Raw genomic sequence first — 26,835 nt, forward strand, 5'->3', positions numbered from 1 at the left:
GCGACACAGGCCCAGGGGCGCGTCACAACTTTTGGGTATTTTCTGTCATGTAGGCCCCTCGTAGTCACTTCAAATGTGAGGTGTTACCTAAAAAAAAAAATTGGTTTTGTAAATTCTGTGGGAAAAATAAGAAATTGCTGTTCAACTGTTAACGCTTCTAACTTCCTAACAAAAAAAAATAATGTTTCAAAAATGATGCTGATGTAAAGCAGACATGTGGTAAATGTTATTTATTAACTATTTTGTGTGATTTAACTATCTATTTTAAGGGCATAAAAATTAAAAGTTTGAAAATTGCAAAATTGTAAACATTTTCGCCAAAATTCCAATATTTACACAAATGTAAAAAATATTGACCTAAATTTTACCACTAAAAATTTGTTACCACAAAAAAAGAAAAAACCTGGCTTATGCTTGACCACTGTGCAGCACCAAAACCACTCATTGTACATTCAGACACAGCAGTTCATTGGTACGTGTCTGTGCCTGGTACTGAAGCTGAGAGTCCGACACTGCTCCTAAGAATGGCCACTGATGCTTCTACCTAGAAAACCACTTTATGAATAGTAGAGGAAATATTTCTGATGGTGGAAAAAAACAGAATTTTCATAAAGATATTCATTTTTAATAGGTTGCAAGAATATATATATACATACATATATATATATATATATATATATATTGTATATATATTTTTTGTAAAGGCAAAATTATACCACTTAAACTTCTAAAAGAATAGGTAAAAAATTAAATAAATGAGACATGTGACTTTAATACAGTATATACGGAATATATATATAAAAAAAGGTTTACATCCTTTGTTTCCTTAAAGAACTGTTAACTACATGACAACAAAATTGGTATGACCAAGCCAAGGGACCCATTAAATGAAAGTAGTTCCATTTATTTACAAAACGCAATATTAATCAGTGTAATGTGAGCAAGATTTATTAATACAAAAAAAAATATACATAGGTTATACAAATGTAGCCATTGGGAAACACTTGATTTTAAATACCGTACTTAGCAAAATACAATAGATTTTGAAAGACCTAGAAATGTGTTTTTTTTGTGGAATGTTGAAGATAACGGGACCACTTACAGTGGTGGCCAAAAGTATTGGCACCCCTGCAATTCTGTCAGATAATACTCAGTTTCTTCCTGAAAATGATTGCAATCACAAATTCTTTGGTATTATCTTCATTTAATTTGCTTGCAAGGAAAAAACACAAAAGAGAATGAAGCAAAAATCATCATTGATCATTTCACACAAAATTCAAAAAAAAGGGCCAGACAAAAGTATTGGCACCCTCAGCCTAATACTTGGTTGCACAACCTTTAGCCAAAATAACTGCGAACAACCGCTTCCGGTAACCATCAATGAGTTTCTTACAATGCTCTGCTGGAATTGTAGACCATTCTTCTTTGGCAAACTGCTCCAGGTCCCTGATATTTGAAGGGTGCCTTCTCCAAACTGCCATTTTGAGATCTCTCCACAGGTGTTCTATGGGATTCAGGTCTGGACTCATTGCTGGCCACCTTAGAAGTCTCCAGTGCTTTCTCTCAAACCATTGTATAGTGCTTTTGGAAGTGTGTTTTGGGTCATTGTCCTGCTGGAAGACCCATGACCTCTGAGGGAGACCCAGCTTTCTCACACTGGGCAGCAAAGCAACCCCAAAACATCAGGGAACCTCCGCCATGTTTGACTGTAGGGACTGTGTTCTTTTCTTTGAATACCTCTTTTTTTTTCGTGTACACTCTATGTTGATGCTTTTTCCCAAAAAACTCTACTTTTGTGTCATCTGACCAGAGAACATTCTTCCAAAACGTTTTAGGCTTTCTCAGGTAAGTTTTGGCAAACTCCAGCCTGGCTTTTTTATGTCTCGGGATAAGAAGTGGGGTCTTCCTGGGTATCCTACCATACAGTCCCTTTTCATTCAGACATCAACGGATAGTACGGGTTGACACTGTTGTACCCTCGGACTGCAGGGCAGCTTGAACTTGTTTGGATGTTAGTCGAGGTACTTTATCCACCATCCGCACAATCTTGCGTTGAAATCTCTCATCAATTTTTCTTTTCCGTCCACATCTAGGGAGGTTAGCCACAGTGCCATGGGCTTTAAACTTCTTGATGACACTGCGCACAGAAGACACAGGAACATTCAGGTCTTTGGAGATGGACTTGTAGCCTTGAGATTGCTCATGCTTCCTCACAATTTGGTTTCTCAAATCCTCAGACAGTTCTTTGGTCTTCTTTCTTTTCTCCATGCTCAATGTGGTACACACAAGGACACAGGTTGAGTCAACTTTAATCCATGTTAACTGGCTGCAAGTGTGATTTAGTTATTGCCAACACCTGTTAGGTTCCACAGGTAAATTACAGGTGCTGTTAATTACACGAATTAGAGAAGCATCACATGATTTTTCAAACAGTGCCAATACTTGTGTCCACCCCTTTTTTTAGGTTTGGTGTGGAATTATATCCAATTTGGCTTTAGAACAATTCTTTTTGTGTTTTTTCATTGAAGACAAATTAAATGAAGATAATACCAAAGAATTTGTGATTGCAATCATTTTCAGGAAGAAACTGAAATTATACTGATCGTATTATCTGACAGAATTGCAGGGGTGCCAATGCTTTTGGCCACCACTGTAGATTAGTGTAAGCTTTAATCACAGAATACTGTTCATTTCAAGGCCATTTCCTGTCAATATGACAAAAAAATAATCAGAAACAAAGCCAGTAGCAAGACATCAAAGATCTCAATCACAGGAATAAAAGCGCTTAGCTGTTTAAGTCATGTTTCAGATTAACCGCTCATGATAATGCCAATTAAATCTTTACAATTGTCCATTAAATGACAGGTGTAATTTACCTTAAGACGCGTGCACAAGCCTGCAGTGACGCACCTAATCCCTATAGTTCTATTTTTCACAGCCCTAGGCACTCTGTGTGACATGGCAAATCTCTGCAAGGCACAATATTCTTCCCCTGAAAGCAATGTTTATAGGGCCAAGCTCATGAGCCCTTAAACTTTAAAAATTTAACTGGATGACTACTAGAGTTAGGAAAATTATTTTGTGGAATGTGATTACCTTTAAGAATGATTTTCCTCTGGAAATGTTAAGTGTCACCAGGTGTTTGCCTCCTAATCTGTAAGTGACATAATGTAGAGACAGACCTCTGTTCCACTTACTGGGCTGCTTCCTGTAGTTTTGATAATCTCCTGCTGATAAAACAGAGGTTTTAGCACTAGAAGACTAGTTGACTTGCTGCCAAAAAGTCAAGCTTATTCATCAGCTCTGTATAACCCCACCTCTGCCAATGATTGGCAGCTGTTGGTGTACACTGTACATAGGCAGACAGCTGTCAATCAGTGGTGGGGGCGGGGTCATACAGAGCTCAACATTCAGAGAACTGCTAGATCTGCAGCAAAGACAGGGATTTTATAAAAATGACAGCAAGCAGCCTAGTAAGTGCCACATTGCTAGAATCAAGGCCTCTGTCTCTACAATATGCTGCTCTCAAATAAAGTAGCAAAAAATGGTGTCTGATTCCCTTTAAAGTCTGTGTAAAACGGATGAAACATGGAAGACATACTTTATACTTCAGAGTTCCATTGTAGATTCATCAGTTTGATAGATCTCTTTAAAGGTTGTCTAGTCTTAGTAAATGGTTAAATTTGCAAAGTGCGTTTATAAAAGTAACTTTGTTCTTGAGAAGGGAGAGAAGTTTTAATAAGAAAAATTAGAGGTGTTTAATGTTATACGTAGTTTAAAAGTTGTTAGCCAGTTTCCTAGGCAAGGAGCTTGCACTTGCAAGCCGTGTTCCACACATCTTGCAAGCGCTGCTCTGAAACTGGATGGCTTGCTAGATCCTGATACCTCTGCTAGCAGCATTGTGGAGCACGCAGTTCGGGCTAGCGTCATGGCTGAACTGTAAGTTTTCAGGAGTGCACCGTACCCCGACAATCAGGAAGTCAGGAGGCAAAGGGTGGCGCGCGTCCAAGGAACAAACATGAGAATCCACATTACATTTCAGTTTGGCCAAAAGATGAATTTGGAACGTAAGGAAACACATTTTGATACCTAAAGCCAGAGATTGCTATATAATCCTCACAGGTTAGATCTCAAACAAGACACAGCCATATGCAGCAGAGTCCCTCTGTGAATGAGAAATGAGGAGATAGTTTGCAGTTCTGAGACCTGCAGATGCACATTATTTCACATTGGCAAACAGGTTGAGGCTCAGTTTTGAAAACGGAGTTTACCACAGGAAGAAAAAAAATTATATTCACTGCTAGAGAAAATAAAAATACACTTATAATCTTGACTGGTTATTAAAATCAACATTTTTTCATTCTTTTCTAAATAGTAAGCCGTATTGTACTTAGTGCGCGCTTCACAGGTGCAGATCAATATATTTCTGGTCTTTTCCAAATTAGGCTTAAGTCTCATTCAGAAGTAGATTTTTTTCGTGTTGCAAACAAATGATTTACAGCGTCTTGCAACAGATTTTAATCAGTGTTTTTTAGGGTGTCAAATTTTACCATCAGTGCTTCATCATTTTTTTTTTTTTTGGTATGCAAAAAAACCCCAAAAAACCTGATGGAGGTTTTTCATTTTTTTCTACCAGTCAATGAGAAAAAGGATGACAGCACTAGGATGCCAGTGTGCTGTCCAGGTTTTTCACTGAGTCATAGACTTGAATAAGTGAGCTCAGTCCATATCTAGAATTCAAAATCGAAAAGTCTTTTTGCAGACTCTCAGACTGAAAAAAGCGTGGTCATGGGAAAGCCCAATAGATAGGTACATGTCCTATTAGTAAAAACACAGATGTCTAAATGAGACCTTAGAGAGACTGCAGTTAATGTGATAGGAAAACCTGATTGCCTTGAGCTCAAGACCCTGATAATCCTAGGCAGTCTGGTTGCAAACATTTAATGAAGGCAGTGTATCTACAGCAACTAATCTGTCTCAAAATCATAGCCCACAGTATTAAAGGAGTTGTCTAAGATTAGGGAAAAAAAAAGTGTCTTCTGATTGTCAGGATCAGGGCCACTCTAGAGTCATGGACTTTGTGCATTTGATTGAATGGGCTATACAGCAAATACCAGAGATGCAATATCATCCATGACCAAGAAAGTGTTAGTCTGAAAGTGCATAGAAAAGTAAACCCATGTTTACCAAGTTTAAGATTTACAGATGACTCAGTGTATAAAAGACTGAATTCACTATAGCATTTAATAAAACGTCATTTTAGAGTTATCCCCCATAAATGGAGTTGTTTCTGGGAAGGATACACTTTTTTTCCCAGTTCAGATGCATTTTACATAGATTTCCACTGCAGATACATAGCAAGAACTTGCATACCAACTGGGCTCATTCCCAATAAGTTAAATACAAACAAAACTGAAATACGGCTACAAACAAAATTAGTTTTTCTGCTCTCATATATTTACAGTGCATGATAACAATTACACAACTCCAGTGTTACTGGAATACATGGAATGAAGGAAAGAAAATCTTTTTACTATTTACAAACTAATCGATATCATGCTTCTGGAAAACATCAACGGCCTTTTCCAATTTAGCCAAGGAAAAAAAAACAAAAACATACATGACAATAATAATAATAATAATTATAATAAGATATATTATTTATAACAAAAAAGTGAACAGACTGCATTTTAATACAAAATGCCTGGAACAAGTGCATAGCATACAAAATAACAAAAACATTATACAGTGGCGAGGCTGAAGTGACACGGTATCAAAACTGTACAAATCAGAGAATGACGTTACTACTTACACAGCTCATTAATGTCTACAAAAATGTGAACACTTATTTTGTTCAGCTGGCATCATAACAGTAGTGGTTTGACCATTTTGTGTGTTTTTGTGTTCAATAAAGGGAGTTGTTTGTACATCCTCTACTTTGAAATGCATCATTGTTTCGTTCTTTCAAGATCATGCTTTTTCCTAGAATGAAAAAGATGCATTAAAAAGAGAGCAGCGAGCGACATGTTCCTTACTGTATTATGAGAAGTAAGCCATCTCTATGCCACATAACATATGCTCTTTACATTAGTTATCATTTTCAAATAATAAATGGGTGTACCTCCTGACAAAACCCTTTTAAAAAAGGAAACAAAACGGAAACAAGTTGTAAATCTTAAAAGGGTTGGTCCGAAACTAATATTGATTTTAATCCTAAATGTCTATTAACTCATTCATTGTAATAATCGAAATCGCTCTTCTAATCTACATTAAAATCCCTATTGTTCCCCTAATCCCTAATTCCCCTATTATTAATCTAACTGCTTTTTTATATATTTTTTTTTTATCTACTTCTTTTTTGAGGACATTTCATTTGAGAATCCCCAGTGCATGCTGGGGTACTCACATGGGACCTCATCAGAGGGCAGGAGAGGCAGCCACTGCCACAGCATCTTTCCTCACCCAGAAATGAAGCATGTTTACTCCGCACATGTTGCTTGTCACTTCTGACGTATGCTCAGTACAAGCTCCTTTGTCACTGTGCCATATTCTCTTCAGTGCATAGTGACACTGCACTCCCTCGCTGGCTCTAATGAAAAGTGATAAGCTGGCAAGAGAGTGCACTGTCAGTGTGCATTATAAAAAGAGAGAAAGCAGTGAACAAGGAGAACAGAGACCAAGCTAGATACTGCTTTCTGCGTTGTCACCTTACAATGCACTCGCTTGCTGGCTTGTCACCTCTCATTAGAGTTGGTGAAGGAGTGCACTGTCACAGTGCATTGAAAAAAATATTGCACATTGAGCATATGTCAGAAATTCCAATCAACACATGCTCAGTAGAGCTGGGACTAGCACAGCTCCTGAAACAAACGTCACTGATGGCACTTCATTTTAGGGCAGAGACAGAGGCTGTGGCAGGACGGCAGCCTTTGTGACCTGATGAAGTCTCGCTTGAGTATCCCAGCATGCACTGGGGATTCTCAAATGAAACATCAAAAAGAAAGTAGGCAAAAAAATAAAGAAGTTAGGTAAGGAATGGTATGGACTTTTTTAATTAAAATGTATAATAAAAGCGATTTGATTATTACAATAAATAGATACACATTCAGGACTAAAATCCATTAGTTTTGGACCAACCCTTTAACCTTTTATCATGATATACCTTGACCTATATACTGTATGTATATATTGGTCAAGGTTTTTTTCTCCGTATTTGAAATCCACTGAATAGATAAAGTTTTACCAGATGCAGTTACCACCAGAGGGGGCATAGGAGCTTACTGCATACTGTGTTATTATTGAGTACAATGTATAGACAGTATGCACTATGCTCCAAGGCCCCTCCTAGTGGTACTGCATTTTTAAATCTACATTTATTGATGTGATTTTTAGCTTTTCAGGACAAAAATAAAGCTTCAGTCTCTAGGACAATAAAGAACTTGAATTGCTCAGAATTTTTAACCTATTTAGATTAAAACAATTACAAAACAAAGTATGCTCAAGGATGGACAATCACCAAGATCAACTGTATGAAAATGCCCAGTGCTTTCAAAAGTATTTTTAAATTAGGGAGCCATTAACATAAATCTGGCCTTTAAAGTACCGAAGACAGACTTTCTTTTAACCCTGCATCGTTGGTACTAAAAATAGTACTAGGTGATTCAGATATGCTTCTGTGCAAGTTGGGATTTTGGCTATGTCTGTTTCTACTACGCACAGAAGAGAACATTATGTTGCAACCAAACACCTTACATTTATGGAGTTGCCTTAGATGTACTGTTTTGTAATGGGCCCTAAATGTCCCCTTATTACTGTATATTTTTTGACAGATGTGGCAGGTTATTGGCATACCAGATGGTATATTCGAGAAACTTTGGTCAACTCTACTGACCAAATTAAAATTGTGGTAAAGCTCTTCCTGTGGTATAAAGTTCAAGCCTTCAAAGTTTTCATCCCTATCTTCCACTGGTAGGTTACCTTCTTCACTACCGCCATCCGAGTCCCAAGAGGAATGTGAACTGCTTGCTGACTTGACGCTTGAGGTTGTGCTCAAATCCAACACAACACTGTCATTCACAGGATCCGTACCAAAGCTGTCCAAACAAGGCTCTCTGATCTTACTCATGGGATAAACCAGACTCCCTGTCCGGTTCATTCCTTTGAAGATCACAGATGTCTGTCCTGGGTTTTTTAGTGGGGATTCCTGGTAGTGATTGTTGGCCATGTCTTTCAAAAGATAAGGAAAATTGTAAGGGCTGTTTTGTAGTTCCAAAGCATCTCTGGTTAGAAGCTTATGATGAAGGTTCAGATTAGAACTGTGCCTGAAAGACAAAAGGAGAAGTAAGATGGAAGTCCAAAAAACAGAAGGTAACTTCCTACTTTTAGATGTATTATGGAAAAGTGTAATCTCGACCTCAAAAGTATGATTTTTTTTCTGTAGGAACAGAAAACAAAGTCTTCAGAAATGTTTATGTTAGAAAGTGATTAACAAAGAGTAAGGAATTTTCACCAAGAAATAGACTATAGAATGCCACCTTCTTCCACGTGTTCTTAAAATGGCACTTTATGAAAATCAAAGCTATCCATCAGCCTCCTCCATTTGAAAAGTAAAAGGAGATGGACATTTCTGGTTGACTGTGCTCCTGCTGGAAAAGTAGTCAGTACACACGGTGGTAGTACTTAATAGTAGCTTTATTTCGCGTTCAAGTTCGTACCAAACTCTTTCAAAAATAGACTACATACAGCTATTTTTGAGAAAAAGAGTTTGGTACCAACTTGAAACACGTATTAAAGCTACTATTATATACTACCACAGCATAAAATGATTACTGTTCCAGCAGCAGCGCGGTCAACTGGAAACGTCCATCTCCTTTTACTCCTCAATATATGCAGACGAAGATTTCCTTATATGCGTCGGCGTGACTGCAGCAGCTCCATGGGCATACAATGGGGTTGTGACATGCACAACCTAATCAGGTGAGCACCCCCCTTAGCTTCCCTAACATCCTCTACGTGAGCCTGTCTCTTTTTTTCTCTTCCTCCAATAAAAAGTTTAAAAAAAAAAGACAGTTTTCCCATGGGCAGTATTTTTTAATTGGAGGAGGCTGATGGACAGGTCTGGTCACATGCTTTTCTATCAATTGCCACTTTCAGAAAAAGATGTTGAGCAATCTGTAAAGTTCTGTTCACTCATTAGTTCAGCCTTCCTCACAAACGATAGAAACCTCTACTAATACATATTTTATATATTAAAGTGGCAAAAAATAATATCCCCAAAACATTTGCTAAAGATATCCCATTTAAAGGGAACCCGTCATCAGGATTTTGCAAGGTAAACTACAGGCATTGTCATGTTGGGGCTGTTGCACTGATTAAAATGATACCTCAGGTGAAGAAATCTGTCTTGTGGTTCTTGTGTAATCTGTGTTTGGAGTTTTGAGTTCATGATCTGCTCCTGCTCTGGGGTGGGACTGTAGGCAGGGTCTTATCCTGGTGCTCTACACCAGATCAGCAAGATAAGACCTGCCTACAGGCCCGCCCTGAAGCACAAGTTTATTTTCTCATCATAAAGACAGCCAGAGAGGGAGAGAGACTGACAGAGACAGATACTCTGGCTGTCGCTCACTCTCTGGCTGTCTATTGGTGTCTGTCTGGTCATCTGTCTCTCTCCCTTTCTAGGTGTCTGTCTGTCTCTGGCTGTGTCTATGATGAGGAACATACTTGTGCTTCGCGGCGGGCCTGTGGGCAAATCTTTTCTTGCTGATCTGGCCTAGAGCACCAAGATGAGACCCTGCCTACAGGCCCACCCCAGAGTACGAGCATATCATTAGCTCAAAATTGCAAACAATGATTACACAAGACTGATTTCTTCACCTCAGGTATCATTTTAATCAGTGCAACAGCCCCAGCATGACAATGCCTGTAGTTTACTTAGCAAAATCCTGCTGACAGATTCCCTTTAAGTTAATGTAACTATTGTTCCATTTAAACTTGCTGCAGCATATCTGTTTGCTTTGGTCCTTCTCTACCTCCTCCTCCCATCTTTGTGGAATTTTAAAAGAAGGAGCTGTAATGTGTTCCCTCAGTGAAGTGAAAATCTGTCTTTACTAAACTAAGAGCGAATGATCAGTATAGTATCAGAAAGCTATTTTGAAATATATTGATATATTACAAAGCTCATTATATGTACTTTTTTATTTCATAAATCAATAGTACAACGGTAATTTTTTAAACTGACATATTAGCGGGGAAGATTTAGCCTTTTTTTGTGGATACATGTAATTTACATGTATAAACAGGAGGAATATTTTACATTCTTATCTTTAAGTATGTCTAACTATGAAGTAGATGGTGCTATTGTGTCCAATTAAAGAGACGAACAGCAAAGGAACACAGATCAGTTTCATATTTTGGACTTTGTCTGCCTTATTAAAGTCAATGAATATATAAATATTTAGCCCTGATATATCTAAGGAAACAAATGTACATATGCTATAGATAAATGAAGTTTGGATGTGCTATGGCAGTAAACTAATTATGGCAAAACACCTAAAATAAACTTTTCATATTTAGTAAATAGGTCTTTACCTGTCTCTGCTTCTTCGAGAAGGAAAAGCAGCATTGCAGCCATCAATTGTACATAAATGCATTTCTTTTGGATGCACATTTTTGTAATGCATTTTAACACTGTATGGGTTTTTAAATGCCTTCTTACAAATCTCACAGTGGAAACGGTTTTCATCCTTGGATATGTCTAAGTGCTGATCTATGTCTGAAGAGTCACTCAAGCCAGGGCCTTTGTTTGATATTGAACCAAAAATGCCCCCATTAAAAGGACAATGCCGAAATTCAATACTCTCCTCAGAATCAGCATGTTTTGGCTGTTCTTTAATATAGAGGGAGGGGTCAGCCAGCTGCCTCACAACATTAAAGTGGTTTAAGTGATCATATTTATTTTCACTGGAATCTTTCAATACCGGCTCTTGAGTGAAGGGATGAAATTCATGCTCAGAGTCAGAAGATGCATTGTCATAACTTTTATCCATTGCAGTATGAGAATTTTGCTCGTCTCCATTTTGGGAACGGAAAGGAATTGAAGAACGCATATTCTCGCTCTCATGTCTACCTGGACTTTCAGAGGAGGTTCCTACATTTCTGTCTGAGTAATCAAATACAGAGGAATCATCTTTATTTGGTGAGAGGTCCTCCTCAGAGCTTATGTTTTCTGAGCTTTCTGCTGGGGTATCCACAGATTCTTTCTGGATCTTGATGGGCATGCTAGATTTTCGAGACTTCTTTTTTGGCATGGTATCCAAAAGATCTGCAGAAGCCGTCTTATCACTGACCGATGAAGAGATGGATGGAAGGGAAGGAAGCATGCCAGGAGTATTGGCAATTTCAGCTGGAGTAACAGGGCTTCGGTAGAAAGGTAAAACTGGTTGAACAGTTTTCAAGTTAGGAATGAGAACACAAGACTGCCCAAGATTAGGCAAACCAGTTGGCATTTTTGAGTCAGTGCTATGAGTTACATAGTTATTAGGAGATCTGTTTTCTAGACATGGACTTTTTATTCCCAGCCTTTTGTGGTCCTCAGATACAGAGATAATGAGTCCATTCCTAAGATCTTTATCTCTATTATTCCTATTCATTGGCATATGAAGACGTGGGTTGGGATTAGAGCTGTGACGATTTCGGCTACGTAGTGAACTAAATACCATATTGCAGCCCTCTATGGTACACCTGTGCTTTATCTTCAGATGCACTGCATTGTAATGTATCTTTAATGTTCCCTTGTCATAAAAGGTCTTTTCACAAGCAGTACAGAAGACACGGCCCTTCCTGGGTCCAGTGCCATTTCGTTCAGCAATATTCAGTTTATTTTCAGGAGAGACTGACGACATCTCATAGTTCGTCAAGGTGTTGTGTGAACTGGAATCGCTTAATGGGCTATCATCTTCTGCTTTGGTGATGACATCCTGAGCACTTATGCTGGACTCATTTTCTAAATTAAATGATGCAGAACTAGAAGTCAAGAAGCTGCTTTCAGAGAATGATATATGGGCATCTTGTTTGCCATCGCTCCCTCTATCCTGGCTTCTTTCAGTAAATGGCCTTTCAGGTGGTGAGCCTATGAGAGGGGGAGGCACGGGGCTGAAAAACTGAAATGGTAAAGTGAAGGCCATGTTATTGATCATGTTCTCAAATGGATGTATGGAAGATGGAGACACTTTCTCCAACGGGTTAGGTACTATAATAGGGCTGTTTCTGGGGTTGCTGTTTTCAATAAACGTTCTGATGTCAGAATTTGCCCGAGTGCTGGGAACAAGTACGGAGTATCCTTCCTTCTCATGGATTGCCATCAGTTCTACAATAGATTTGGTTTCTCCAAATCGAAGAAACTGCTGCAATGTAGCCAATTCTTCTTCTAGAGTCATTATTGACCAGTGATCCAATACTTTTCCAGATGCATCCTAAAGTCAGTGTTGTAGGAGAAAGAAGGAAAAAAACAAAACAAAAACATCTGTTAATACCCATGAATAAATCTTGAAGGTATAGGATATATACAAATAAACAAATACTAAGCACGCTAAATGCATATGGACAATTGCAAGAATTTGAAGCCATTTTACCCAAAACCATTAAGGACTCATTTAGACATCAGTAATATTTCTCATATAGAAAAAACGAGTTTCATGAGTTTCGTTTTTTTTGTGTTTTTAAAATTAGAGTGTCAGCTTTCACCATCCATTAGAGCAGGGTTCCCCAACTCCAGTCCTCAAGGCCCACCAACAGGTCATGTTTTCAGGATTTCCTTAGTATTACACAGGTGATAATTCCATCACCTGCACAGGCAATAATTCCATCACCTGTGCAATACTAAGGAAATCCTGAAAACATGACCTGTTGGTGGGCCTTGAGGACTGGAGTTGGGGAACCCTGCATTAGAGTGTGGTCAAAGTTTCATCACTTTTCTCAGATGGAAAAAAAACAAACACTGAGTTTTCTCAAGCTTCTATCAAACAATCTGTGAAAAACCGACTGCACATGCTTGGCATAAGAGTGCTGTCCGATTATTTTTCACAGACTCAGACTTACATTGTTGAACTTTATCCGAGAAACGGATCAAAATTGGACAGTTCTTCGTGTATTTTTTGCAAACAGAGTGGTCCTTAACAAATCACAAACATGTGAACAGCTCCATTTATCTATTTATTTTACTCACTTAAACTGCGCCATTAATTCCACAGCGCTTACAGACATCATAATAGACTGTAAGAGGTATGTGTATATCTGTGAAAAACACAGATAGAATTTGTATAAGAAAAACTTACGTCTGAATGAGTTCTAAAGAAGTAACACAGGTAAAGTTGACTAATAGCAGTAATAGTAGTCACACTGTTCATATTTTTTATAAGCAACCTGGAAACAATAGTGTTAATGTGTTTGTCATTCAGTAACAATTCTGAAGATTACAAATTAAACCCTACAAATGGTGACCATGGACAAAACCCTTCCCCATCACTGAGAAAATTTCTCTATCTCCTCCTGCCCCACATGGATATCTGATCAGTGGAGGACAGGAGAAAAAGCTACCAGGATCTGCACAGGTGCTGCATGTCCTGAGTAGCTGGAGGTCCTTTCAGGCCATGTAATCAGTCACATTCCTGGAAGGAACTTCAAAATGCAGTGGAGTATAGAGTGTGTGTGCTTTGATGATTTGTCCAAGCTGAATGTATTGTAGATGAGCTTTGTGTGTTTTGGTGATATAGCTGAGCTGTTTGTATTGATTGTATGTAGCTGAGAAAATGTGTACTGTACATGCAACAGTGTTGTGTATATGTATGCACTGCAGAGAGCATCCATAATACGTGTTATATAAAACTATACATGTAGAATGCAGAGAAACAACTATAGATCTATCACTTCACTATTCTACCCTAGTGCATTAAAATTATTGTTACTGAAACATCAGCTTCTTTACACCGCCAAGGAATTTTTTTATTAGTAGGAAATAGGAAAAACATTTTCTGCTGTCAAAAACAAAGTTACATTTTACAGTGATGTACATCCTACAGTCCAAAGATATGGTAAGTGCAGCCATTGTAGTAATGTGGAGGTAAATATAATTTTTAATATGTGCAGCATTCTAATTGGAAACACTGCTGCAGGGAGAAAATTAAGTTCTATTCTTCCTGCAGCCGCTCGCTTCCAGTCATTGTGGCAGCAGTGAGGAAGTGAACAATCTGCGCTCACTACACAGTGAGCACACTGTAATCACTCCCCCTGCAACACAGCATGTGTACAGAGCAGGAGGTCAGTCAATGAGTCAATTAGGGGGGAGTTATTACATTTTGCTCACTTTGAAGTAACCATTTATGGTTCACAGCTACAGCCCCCTGCACCATGCACTTGACTGGAAGTGAGTGGCTTAAGGGAAAAATATAACTTCATTTTCTCTCTGCAGCCGCACTTACAATTTTAAACATGTGCAGATGTCTAATTGGATTTACTTGAAGATTACCACAATTTTTGCATGCAAATACCAATTATTTTTGTTGACAGGCTCCCTTTTTAAGCATGTTTGCATCTTTGCTATATGGGCATGCAGGTCATTGGAAGTTGAACAAAATGATACCTTGATATCTGCGATCTGATGTCTTATTCCAGAGAAATCCATATATTTCTTATATGAAAATGAGAGGTTAAGATCTATGATCTATGGGCCGAACACAGATCTGCGGGTCAGATACAGATCTGCATGAAAATCTGCTTCCAGAGATTATTTTACATGAAAGGGGGTGTTACCAGGGTGAACCAAGTAATGACTGACACTTGGCCTTCGTAATCACACACAGCTTTGCAGTGAGATCAGTACTTGCACATCACAGTAGAGCTAACACAGCACAGCAGAAGTGAACTTTCATTACAAAAATATTTGTAGCTGCACTTGTCCTCTAATAGTGATTCAGCTTCCATCTCACAGACAGCTAGGGTGGGGGAAGGGCAGCAGAGCAGAGCTGAAATCAATTTGAGAAGACAACTGCAAATGGACTTGTTGTGTTTGTAATGAGAAAAAGTTCAACTCTGCTGTACTGTGTTGGCAATAATCATGCACAGCTCTGCAGCAGAGCTGACAGCACACAGGTAATGTTCCCTTTCATTTATAATAATCTCTGGAGGCAGATTCTCAAGCAGATCATTGTCCACCCCATAGATTTTAACAGGTCATTTACATATAAGAAAAAGGTGGATTTCTATGGAATAAGACGTTGGATAGTAGATATCATGATATCATTTTATTTAACTTCCTATGACCTATGTGCCCATAGAGACGTCTTGGGAAGGTTAACCCTACTGACAGATTCCCTTTAAGGCCACGGCCCCACTATCAGTATTTGGTCAGTATTTTTTCTCAGGAGCGGGAGCCAAAACCAGGTGAGCAACAATCAGAGAAAAGGTATAATAGAAACAAGTCACCAATTCTGCATTTATTATCATCCACTCCTGGTTTTGTCTCCCTCTCCTGAGAAAAATGACTGATCGAATACGGATAGTGGAGCAGTGATCTGAAAATGCAAACTGTTCATACTACTTTTAAGACTTAGAAAGTAGATAACATATAAAGAGAATTTCTCACCTAAATTTAAATGGATCAACTAATATAAAGATAAAACGCCATGCAATTTAAGTTTTAGATTAGCTTTTCATTTTAGTCAACTCCAATTTTTCCCCCCACTGTAAGTTTAATAATCTTCCTGGCAACTAAGGATCGTGGAATAAATGAAGGCATATTGATCTATAGCCAGCGTCCACAAAGCACAGCTGTAATTACACTTGAGTGTTGGAGTTATATCAAACTCTGGCCTTGTCTAACTTTTCCCAATAACTACAATAAATATTTTATCACAGGACATGTATTTGATAGCCTACTGAGATTTTTCACAGTCTATGAAAGACTTTCCAGGTTGATGAAGAATGTATCATCATATTTTTTTCATGCTGAAGAGGCTTTGAGATAATTGATTCCATATTTTTAATCCCAACACTAAAACGCAAGATTATCCAGATCATTAAATATTGAACTGTGTCATGATATAAGACCATAATGGAGCTTTGCATAAAAAAAAAACATAATTGTAGCAAGCAGCAGGAAGTGAAAGGATCTCACAAGCTGTTTAATTAGCATAGCTTAACTGAGGTCCATTGTGCTCTGTGAAGGTAAAGACGAGTTACAAGATGACCATAATGGTCTGCAAACTAAAGATCTTCCAACTGATTTACTATTCTTATTAGAGTTTATAAAGAAAAGAGACTAGATTTTACAGCATTAACCATGCATGTGATTCCTTGTCAACTGGTCATAAAACTGCACCATTATAATGCTGGCTGGCAGAGGTACTGCAGGTTCACTTATTTTAAAGAGATTCTCTAGCTTGGTGCTTCTAAGGCCATGTTCATATTGCATTTTATCCTCACATCAGTGGGTCCAGTGGGGCTGAAAATGGGAATCAGTCATACATGAGCTGATGGGTCCACTGACTGTTAGGGTGCAGACGGAGTCAGTGTGCTCTGCTAGATGTCATTTTTGAGGCGGGTTCCAAGAAGCAGTCGACAAAGTCTTGGAGCAAATAGGCATATAATAATGTCCTACAGTACAAACAGTAACGCGATCTGCATCTTTACAGTCAATGTCCCAGTCAGCGCATACGCCCAAATTTAGTTTCCCATGACTTCAGACGTAAGCCCCGATGGGGCCACTATCTCTAGTCTAAGACACTATCTGAAACCATCAGAAGGTCACGTATTAGGGATTTCCTTAATTCTGATTGATAATCCGTTACATACTAGGCTCAACACACCTGATAGCTAACTCATTTGCAGGCGCAATCATTTTCTCTGCTCCTTACAACATGCATTGTACTAAAGCTAAGGAGCAGGCTTCCTTCTTAGGGTGGGCTCACACATTGCATATTTGGTGTGGATTTTACTTGCAGATTTCTAAACTGAAATCCACTGCAATTTCTGCATAAAAATCCTAGTATATTTTCTGCATTTATTCATGGGTTTTTACTTGTATTTTTGTTATTGCTGCTGAAATGCACCAAAAGGACACAAAACAATGCCAGACCAATGGCTTAATATGCAGATTTAGGGTCCCCATTCAAATGAATGGGTAAAATTTTGAACCAAAAAGGTGTTTGTTGGTTTTTTTAACATCACAAATTGAAATGCTGCAGATTAAAAAAACAAAAAAAAACAAAATGGCAATTTCCACCAAAAAACACATGCAGCAGAAGAGTAAGTTAAAAGTTTGATCCACATTGTGGGTACTGTAAAATGCTACAAAACCTACAAGAAACAAAATGAACAGTCCTTTGTCTGCCCTTATTCACACACGCAGGTCAACATGGACACATGGTAAGGTTTTTAATATTAGACCGTGTAGGACCGTCCCGAATAGGGTCACCTTGCCGTGATGGGATGTCTTTTATGCTATTTTTGATCAAAAACAGCATTACTAAGAACCCTATGTTAATTAAATGCACTTTTGGTTTTAACTTATTTAGTTACAGCAGGGCTTATGTTCATTTTGTTTCTTGTAGGTTTTGTCTGACTTATGGCCATTGTGAACATGTGTTTATGTGCTGCATGTATACCAACTTAAATCAAGCTCAATTTTTGTGTTTTTACTGTAAAATGCTGCAGACCGTGTGTGGAAAATTTAAAACCAATTAACACTGGGCAATAATTGTTCAAACGACCATTGAACCAAGGGGAAATCAACTTATATAGCTGATTGGTTGTTATATAAATTGACTTTTAGCGAGATAAATGTATACAGGCAGTACAGAGATAATGGATGGATAAAACTTTGTCCAGAAATACTGCAGAAGTACCTGAAGCACATAGCCCCGGATGTAATCCTGGAGCGTCCAGTCAAGTGAATGAAGTATCTGAATGACCTCTTCTTGCTTTAAGACACTAAAGAGTCGATCAAGCAGAATTTTCAGTCGAATAGGAATGGCTTGAGTTCCATAAAGCATAAGGCTGCTAATATCAAAGACTACGCTGGACTGAACAATTTCAACTTGACCGGTGGGATAAAAATGTGGGATCCGTAGTTTACTCAGTGCTATGTAAAAGGATAAAAAAAAAATATGTTAGAAATAAAGTAATTGAATAGCTGCATTAGAAAATTTCATCATGATCAGAATATAGGCATATAACATTTACCATGTGCCACCCATCCATGTCTGCATTGCTCACACTGACGGGGATTTATTTTGCCAGGTTTGAATCCCAAACAGATGCAGTTTACCAGTGTACATCTTATTGCCTAAAAGAAAAATACTGAATATTATCATTTAATACAGTAATAAAGCATAAAATAGAATTCACACTTCTTTTTTAGTCATCTTGCAGCCATTTAGTTACTCCCAATTTCCAGTAAATGAGCAACAATGGGGATAAACTGATGGTACCACTATCAAATAAAGATAGACAAATGCAGACACACACTATATTCTGGACATCAGTTAGATTATATATTGCACATGTTCATACTTTTATAACTTTCAAGTACAATGCAATGATCACTTTACATGGTCTTAGTACATCTTATCCATCTGGATGCCGTATGCAGGTCATAAATAATCTCTAACATACTGGGGCTCCACAGTCCGATGCACTGACTTACATACATAACTTAGAGTTCTAGAAGTTAAAGGGGGTAAAGATCATGTGTTCTCAGGGATGCACCTATATAATAAAAAGATGAAAAGGTGCTAAACCTCTTCCTAAAACACAGACTTCCCCAATCATCATTCTTAGATTGTTGATTTATGAACTCCTCGGGGCCAGGGAGGGCAGCTGCATTCACACAACTTTGCTTAAATTTGGATGAATGAATTTGGGATACATGTATCTAAAAGGTGGTGACAGATTGAAGTTCTCACTGGTTCCATCACTGACTGTTTCTAGGAACATAAAATTCCTACAAGCTCTGTATTGGAGGGCACTGCACCCAGCTGTATGGTAACAGAGTCTTAAGGCTGGGTATGTATATTAATTCTCTGGGGAAACCATTCCTGTACAGAGTGGAAAACAGATTATGGCAGTCTAAGAAAACCGGTCTCAAGTTACCCCTATTAGCATTTCATCAGCAGCGCTTCCTACAGGGGTTTAGGACATCTGCTGAAACTTTGTGTGCAACTGATTTACACAACCACAAGATCAATACATGAAATGTGGTAGCAGAGCTGAATTCTTGGACTTCGGCTTGATATTAAATTTCAATAAAGCGAGGACTACTCAACAAGCAAAAATCTCAAGTTATTTGCATGAACGGTGCAGTCTCATTCAATTTTTATTAGTAAAAGGTGATTACACCCCTCCCATTGTGAATAATAGGCATTCCAGGGTTTTCTAACAGGTGACATTCAATTTGAAAGGACGGCTTGATTTAGAAACCACTTTTTCAAATACCCTATTCGGAAATCCAGAGCCATAATGTTTGTTCAATTCCCATGGACCCAGCCCATATATACACTATACGGACTGCCTATTGATTTCAAATTGCCTTATTAATCCTTTCTCCAGTGAGTGTGCTGTAAGGAGATTAAATACCAGGTTCCCTCACAGATTACAACTGTCTGAAGGTTGTCCCAACACTAGAATCTTCTCTTCTTTGGGGACCCTTGGACAAGTCACTCCGGCCTCTATGCTAAAGTGATACTATAATGTTCAGAATTTCCATGGACTTTGACAAAATTGGGTCCATGTGGCAGACATCCATCATCTTACACTCTTAATTAAGCTAACAATTATTTTAGATTTGTTAATTACAAGACAAACTCAATGTTAAGGTGGTGATCATACATGAGGCATGGTAGGTCATGATCACTTGGTATAGCTTGCAAGTGGGGCAGTGTTGTCTCATCAGATATCCTTTCCATAAGCAAAGAGCCTCTTCACAGAGGAAGAGAGCATAGTCACCTATATGATTGCTACTTCTAATAGCTGGTAGAAGTCATTATCGACCCTTCAAAAGAGCCTTGCTACATGTCTTGGGATAGAAAGCTAAACCTGAATCTACATTTGCAAGGATCAGTTTTGTTTTGTGCCCCTCATCAGTGCCAAATAGGAGACTGGTTGGAGGGATGAGAGGCCTTTGATGGACATGAAAAGGTGTAAAAGTTTCTTCTTAAAAGGGTTTTCTCATGAACAAAGTACATTTTAATCAATAGATCTTGGAATAAAAATAAGTTCCACAATTGGATGTGTTTACAAAAAATGTTCCTGTGCTGAGATAATCTTATAAATGTGCCCCTGCTGTGTACTGTGTAATGGCTGTGTCTGACTGTGCAGGAACACGGTCTGATCATACCACATCTCATGAGCAGGGGAGGAAGCAAAAGAGTATACAGGCATCCGCATGGGATCACAGCTGATTCTTTTTGTGCGGTAAAACATTTCACTACCTGTTTTTAAACAAGGTTTTATCTCAAAGAAAGAATCAGCTGTGATCCCCTGCGGTTATATCTGTATACGCTTTTGCTTCCTCTCCTGCCCAGGAGCTGTGGTATGATCAGACCATGTTCCTGTACGGTGAGGCACAGCCATTACACAGTACATAGCAGGGGCACATTTATAAGATTATCGCAGCACAGCACATCCAATTGTGGAACTTATTATTATTCAAATATCTATTGATTAAAATGTTGATTTACATTAGCTTTGTTTGTGGGGAAACTCCTTTAAGGAGACCATTAGGCTGGTGTAGGGAGACTTCTAGGCCATGCAATGCTCCATGTAAAATTAAATATACAAAGCTCATATTCACAGAGGAAAGGTTTTCTAGTGCTCCCCTATGGGAAGCCGCAATCTTTACAGTCCATATCAACCAAAGAGCCTTGCCACATGACTTAGGATGTAAGACCTTTCCAATAATACTCCACTTGCCATTTAAAGCTGTTCTCTTATAAAACTACAATATGGGTCAATGGAATAAAAGGTGCTTTAATATTTTCAGCAATGTTTACCACATTCCTAGTAGGGAGCAAACTAGTAGTGCAAACTAAATCTATGAAATAGTCAGTATAAAGCAGATGAGGGTAAAGTGTTAATCTGGGAAAAAAAGTAAAAACTTACCTCATTCATTTTCTGCTTTGGTTCAGTCCCCACAAACAGCTGAATCTCATTCCCTGGAATGCACTCACTAACACACAAAACAGAAGGTCAAGTTACTTTCTGAAAACACTTCTTGGCAATGTTTCCCAAACCAGCTACCACCCTCATTACAGATATTCACTCTGCTACAACTAATGACTTCTGTTCAGTATCAATAAGCCTGAAGCCACGCACGCCATACAGACCTTCTGCATGTAGCAGGGACACACATGGTATGATGCTGGAGAGTTTTCATAGCCCATGAAACAGCAAGGTCATCTTCATCCAGCATTGTTTAATAGGTCGTTACTTGTCTCCACCTTAAGGTGGCCACACACAGCCAACAGCTTTCTCCTCTGACTCCCCCATAAACATTCATGTGTGGATCTGCCAAACGTGCATGTTTATTTTAACAAGAGGGGTGAATGTCACTGCCAGGCACCTCCAACCGTGCTCCTTATCCAGGGGTACAAGGAATCAAGGCACATATAATCCAGCATTCCCCATCTTTCTTAACTCTCATTGTAGACAAGGGAGCAGGGTCAAGCTTCCCTCCATGTATATTATTACAGTTCATGTGGCATTTTACTCCTCCTGTATGTAGTGTCCTGGTGGCAAATTCAAGAAGTAACTCCTTCACATAAGTGTGATAAGGTAGGGAAATTCAGAAAGAGACACCAGAATATTACAAATCAGAGCCCCACGAACGAGGGTATAGCATGGGCATATAATCAATATGTGACCTACAGGAAGCAGACAGGTAAGCCTGGTATACTACTCTACGTCTGGCAGGTGGGCACTACTACAGGGGTCGATCAATATTACAGCAGGGACAGGTTGTGGTGCAGGGTCAAAACTTCTGTTAGTTGGGCGATATTTGTTGTGTAAAGTGTACAGACATCTTTAGCTAGTGGAAAAACGCAAAGTAATGAAGTGTGTGATCTGGTGCATTTAACCACATTATAGCTTCTGCATGTATGGTGCACACTGCTCCAGGTGAAGGCATACTAAAACTTCTATTATGGCAGTACACTGATAAATATACAGAAGTAATAATCTCACAATCTCATATATACTCAATATCATTACTCATTTTTCAGACGGCACACGAGCTGAATACTAGACAAAAAGATTTGTTGTCATGGATGACTAATGAGCAGACAATCAAGTTGATCTGAGACCATAATCAAATGTGTCTTGCTTACAAATCTCAAGTGACAACGTTTGGCTGTAGTCAGGTAACCCCAAAACACTGGTGCAGACAAAATAATGACACAATAGAAGTTATACGGCAGCCATAAGACGCAACTCATACAGGAAAGGATGAGCTCATCATTAGGGCCTGAATCATTTCCACTATAACTATTTCAGGGTCATGTAGAAATCTGGAATACGTACACAGAACATCATTCCACATGCATCTCCTTTCTCAATTCATTTTTCAATATTCCTCCCAAATAGTATACAGTCATTTGCTATAATATATTATATATACATATACACACAATTAATAAAATTGAAAATTATCTACAACTTAATTAGTGTAGTTACATGTCAAGTACACATCTATGTATTTACTCATGGTACAGCATGAGTGTGCCTTAATATCCATCTGAATGTGGTTGACTTCAGCACATCCATGTATTTTTATTAAACCATATTCTAATATATAATACAGGGGATGATATTTCTGCAAACAATCTGCCACATGAGCGAAAACCCCAAAATGGTCCAGACTCTGCAGAAGTAAGGTGTCTTTTCTTCAAATCTACTTCACATACAGGGGACATTCAACTTAGCATAAGCATATCCAGTAGAAGGAGATTAGGAAGTCAGCCATGTGCTAATGCCTCAACTAGAGATACTGTATAGTACAAAAATATTAGAAGACCTTCCTAGTAGCCCACCACACATCCAAGATCTAAGCAGGCTGTGCTTATGTAACGTCTCCATATAACGCTACAAGGTGTACATGATTGACATCTATGTTTCCCCCATGATGATAATTGTATAAGGGACAATCTTGGTACAAGGCAAGCTTCAACACACAACAGGGGTATGGTGATTTACCGAAAAGTACAGGAGCACTGCAGTATTACATACAATGTTTGTTGGCCATTATGGAGTAAAACAGGTCATATCTGTTTACATTGATTCAAGTGTGTGGATTTTTATTTTCGCTTAATAAAGCCAAATATAGAAAAAGGGTCAATGTAATAGAAGTGGTTCTTTCACAGGGAGTGAGGTTGGCACGGCAGTGCACATCTGCTTTGGTGTTTACTCTGCTAGATACTCACTTCCAATCAGTAAACTTTTAGCATTTCTACTTACAGGTTCTCCGAGCAATCCATAAACTCAAGCAGAATCATTCAGTAGCAGTCGTGATCATTTTTTGCAACTGATGTAACTATGTCCCCAGGTATTGTCACACAATGCAGTAATGAAAAGCCACCCCATCACAATACAGGTAATTGGGAGGTTAGCAGCAGATTTATTTTAATCATGCATTTACAGTATGAAGGAAATTCCTAAATCCCATAGTTCCTCCACTCTAGATATGGAGTCTTTCAAGAACTTCAAGCAATCAGATAACACCATGAATTGTGTCAGAATGACAAACTTGTACTGTTGCATCTGTACACATCCTATTTTCTGTAAAACTGCTCCTTGTTTCATGTTTATATCGAAAAAAAGTGGCATAAACTAAAAGGAGGAGCATTTTTTGGAATAAAAAATTGGCATTGAACCAATTAGACATGATAAAAGTGAATGTTAGCTACCTCCCCAAAACTATACCTCTAGGTGAGTGACTTCAGTTGCAATCAAGTGTTGATTAACTCTTAACAGTAGACTTTTAAAATAATTCTTTAACCCAGTCATATGAAAAGAGGACAATTCAAACACCAGGAACGATTCTTGGTCACACAGACTCCAGGCCACATACAGAGCAATTGACAGTAGCTGTCAATTAGCAATGCTGCATTTCTTGTTGATGTCTGTACAGTTAGCTGCTCATCCATCACATGACGATGGTTTGCTGGACCATTGTGTTACCCGGTGTCTGAACACTAGACAATTAGGTCCATGCATTGTTAAATCCTTTAAGAATATATCAATATCCATAGAGATCTAATGTTCTAATTTACAAGGCGCAAACAGTACAGTAAAGATCCCAAAGTCATGCCTTAGGAATCAACCTTTATCTACACGATTTCATAATCAACATCAATCAATCTAAAACACAGTGGAATATACTGGCAAAATAGTTATGCAATATACGTCTTAATGTCTGCAGAGGAGCCATAAAACATTACCTGTTGAAAATCTTCAAGAGAATTTTGCACTTGTCCAGACAGACTTAGCTGTCAGGTTTCCCATAAGGAAGGAAATCATGGGTCTCTTCCAAGACACCCCCTTCTTCCCCCAAAAAAGTAATGTTCACTTTAGTTCCACAGTTGCAGAACTAATAAATCCACAAATATTTTCCTTTTTAATATCAGACACACATACTTGTAGGATTAATGAATAGAGGCACTAATTAGGATGAACTGACCTGTGTAAAGGATCAGACATCAGAGAATGACATACTTGCCAGGGCCTCTTGTGAAAAAAAATATCCTCACCAGGAAAAGGATGTAAAAGCAGCGATACATTATGCATGTTTAGGAATGGTGATAAAATTATAGCATTTTATGAAAAGGAGCAGACAGACATGAAGAATAAAAAAACACTTCTCCGTTCTAGCCAGTAATAAACCCAGAAGTTGAGACAGTGGCAGCTCAATGGTAAGAAAAGAGGAGCAGTAGAGAAGAACATGTTTCTACACTGCCTTTGAGAAAGTTTGGCTTCCAGCTATGCACTGATTAATATCAGATCTCCTCCTTTACTTGCCTCTTGACAATCGTGTCACATCTGGCTGACAAATCCTTACAAGCTTATCCAAACCTAGGCAGCCCAGATCATGCTCCAGGACTTGCTAGAAGGAAGCGGTAACACCAGTCCTGTACTGATCATGCCATCATGAAACTAATGAAGCTGACTTCACTTGTAGACTGCAGAAACACAAAGCAGCACAAGATGCCTGGAGGTCCTTGCAACATAGATGTTAGCTCACCCAAAAGACACAAACAACAATACGCTTTCCAGTTCAAGAAGCCAAAGCAGCTACATGATTCCGGGCTGTGCAGGAGAGCATTGTAAAAGGAGATAATCACAGATTAACGTAAGAGCAGAAAGACACCTTCGTGCAGGCGAAAGAGGACAGTTTGTCTTTAGATTGCACTTTCCATCTCTAGCATTACGTCAAACTAAGAAAATGGGCTGGGCACACCTATCTTAATGGATACTGCATAGTTAAAGCCATCTATCAGTGTATTGATCGTTCTGTACCAAGTTCAGTGGAAAGATTGGTTTCCTATCTACAACTACTGGAAAAGCTTAACATTAAAAAAAGGAGAAAAAAAGAATTTCAGCAGGCATTCTAAAAAAATATAGCAACGTTTTAAAAATGTATAAAGTGCACTTGTGAGAATCATATTGAGAATCATATTTAGAATATTAAGTGTTACGACAGTGGAGTGTATTGAGAATATTCTGTTGAAATAGGACGGAATAGAATGGAGCAGCCAACCTTATACCATCCTCATCATCACTACAGTGCTTTCAATGCACAGGACTACAGGACTAAGTGTGCTCTGAGGAAGGACAATAGCACTCTTCAATAAAAGGATAAGATTGTATGCATAATTTACAAACACAGATCACCAGCCACTAATAACACTAAGAACGAATATAGGAAAATTGGTTTTACTGCCTGCTCTAAAGAGCATTTCTGCATCATAATAAGGACATTAATGCACTTGCTTAAAGCACTTTATCCTGGACTCCTTTAAAGTTACGTGCGTGGACATGAGGTGAAAAGAATTAAAAAAAAAAATACTAAAAGTTGCATGACAATATAAGTTGCACAATATATAGTTTTATGATACGAAATATATACTTATTTAACAAAAAAATTGCAAGACTATTTAAGATTTGATAAGAAATGAATAGGTGAAGTTTCCTTACTTTGTCCATTGCTAGAGAGATATCATGTCCCAGGCAGTTCCTTATTCCCTCAATGAGTACTCCAGCTATGTACTTTAAGCGTACTCCTGTCTGTACAAGTACTAAAACAGAACATCACACGCCTTCTTAGCCTTGTCTGAATATGAGCACCTCAAGGTCTGATGAATACTAAGCCTGTGCACAGGGGAGTGGAATGAGATCCTCCCACTTGGTGATCTGTGGGCCCTCCAAGTTTGTGTCTGCCTCGCTCACCTCTGCAGCATGCTCTCACCTCAGTGCCCTGGCTTGCTCTGTTCCAGCATGCTCTCAGAGTCACAGGGCAGTCCCCTCACAGCTGGCTTGAAGAGGGCATGACACTCATCTTTCACAGAGATTTGATCAAAAGGAATCACAGAGGCTTGAGGCACTCCTGATGCAGTCTAAGGAGATTCTACCTCAGTTCTGGCAGCCTAAGTAATGCATTAAATCAATGCAGCTGACCTAAGGCCACTTACCATTTTTTTCCCTGAAAAACAGAACTATCTGTGTATAAACCACCAGGCTTATTTCAGATTGGAATTACTTGTTCGAACCAGTGACCTAACCCCACCTAAACTAACT

General features: G+C 38.6%; 1 protein-coding gene across 4 annotated transcripts; it reads right to left on the reverse strand.

Moving 5' to 3' along the window:
• Positions 1–1,198: 1,198 nt before the first annotated feature.
• Positions 1,199–26,525, reverse strand: BNC1 (basonuclin zinc finger protein 1). 4 transcript variants are annotated; one of them, XM_073653124.1, is made up of 7 exons: positions 26,236–26,525; positions 21,151–21,217; positions 18,235–18,337; positions 17,898–18,133; positions 10,588–12,470; positions 7,978–8,321; positions 1,199–5,982 (listed from the first exon to the last, which is right to left on the reverse strand). In XM_073653124.1, the coding sequence occupies exons 2-7, from the start codon at positions 21,157–21,159 to the stop codon at positions 5,906–5,908; spliced, it is 2,652 nt and encodes an 883-aa protein (XP_073509225.1). In that variant the 5' UTR covers positions 21,160–21,217; positions 26,236–26,525; the 3' UTR covers positions 1,199–5,905. The 4 variants fall into 4 exon arrangements, with proteins under 4 accessions (XP_073509225.1, XP_073509226.1, XP_073509223.1 ...); XM_073653122.1 differs by lacking the exon at positions 1,199–5,982 and having other exon boundaries at positions 6,001–8,321; XM_073653123.1 differs by lacking the exons at positions 1,199–5,982; positions 26,236–26,525 and adding an exon at positions 24,483–25,415 and having other exon boundaries at positions 6,001–8,321.
• Between the last annotated feature and the right edge of the window lie 310 nt (positions 26,526–26,835).

Source organism: Phyllobates terribilis, unplaced genomic scaffold (assembly GCF_046119375.1).
Source record: "Phyllobates terribilis strain yellow unplaced genomic scaffold, ASM4611937v1 Scaffold_11__3_contigs__length_659146591, whole genome shotgun sequence".
Classification (NCBI taxonomy): domain Eukaryota; kingdom Metazoa; phylum Chordata; class Amphibia; order Anura; family Dendrobatidae; genus Phyllobates; species Phyllobates terribilis.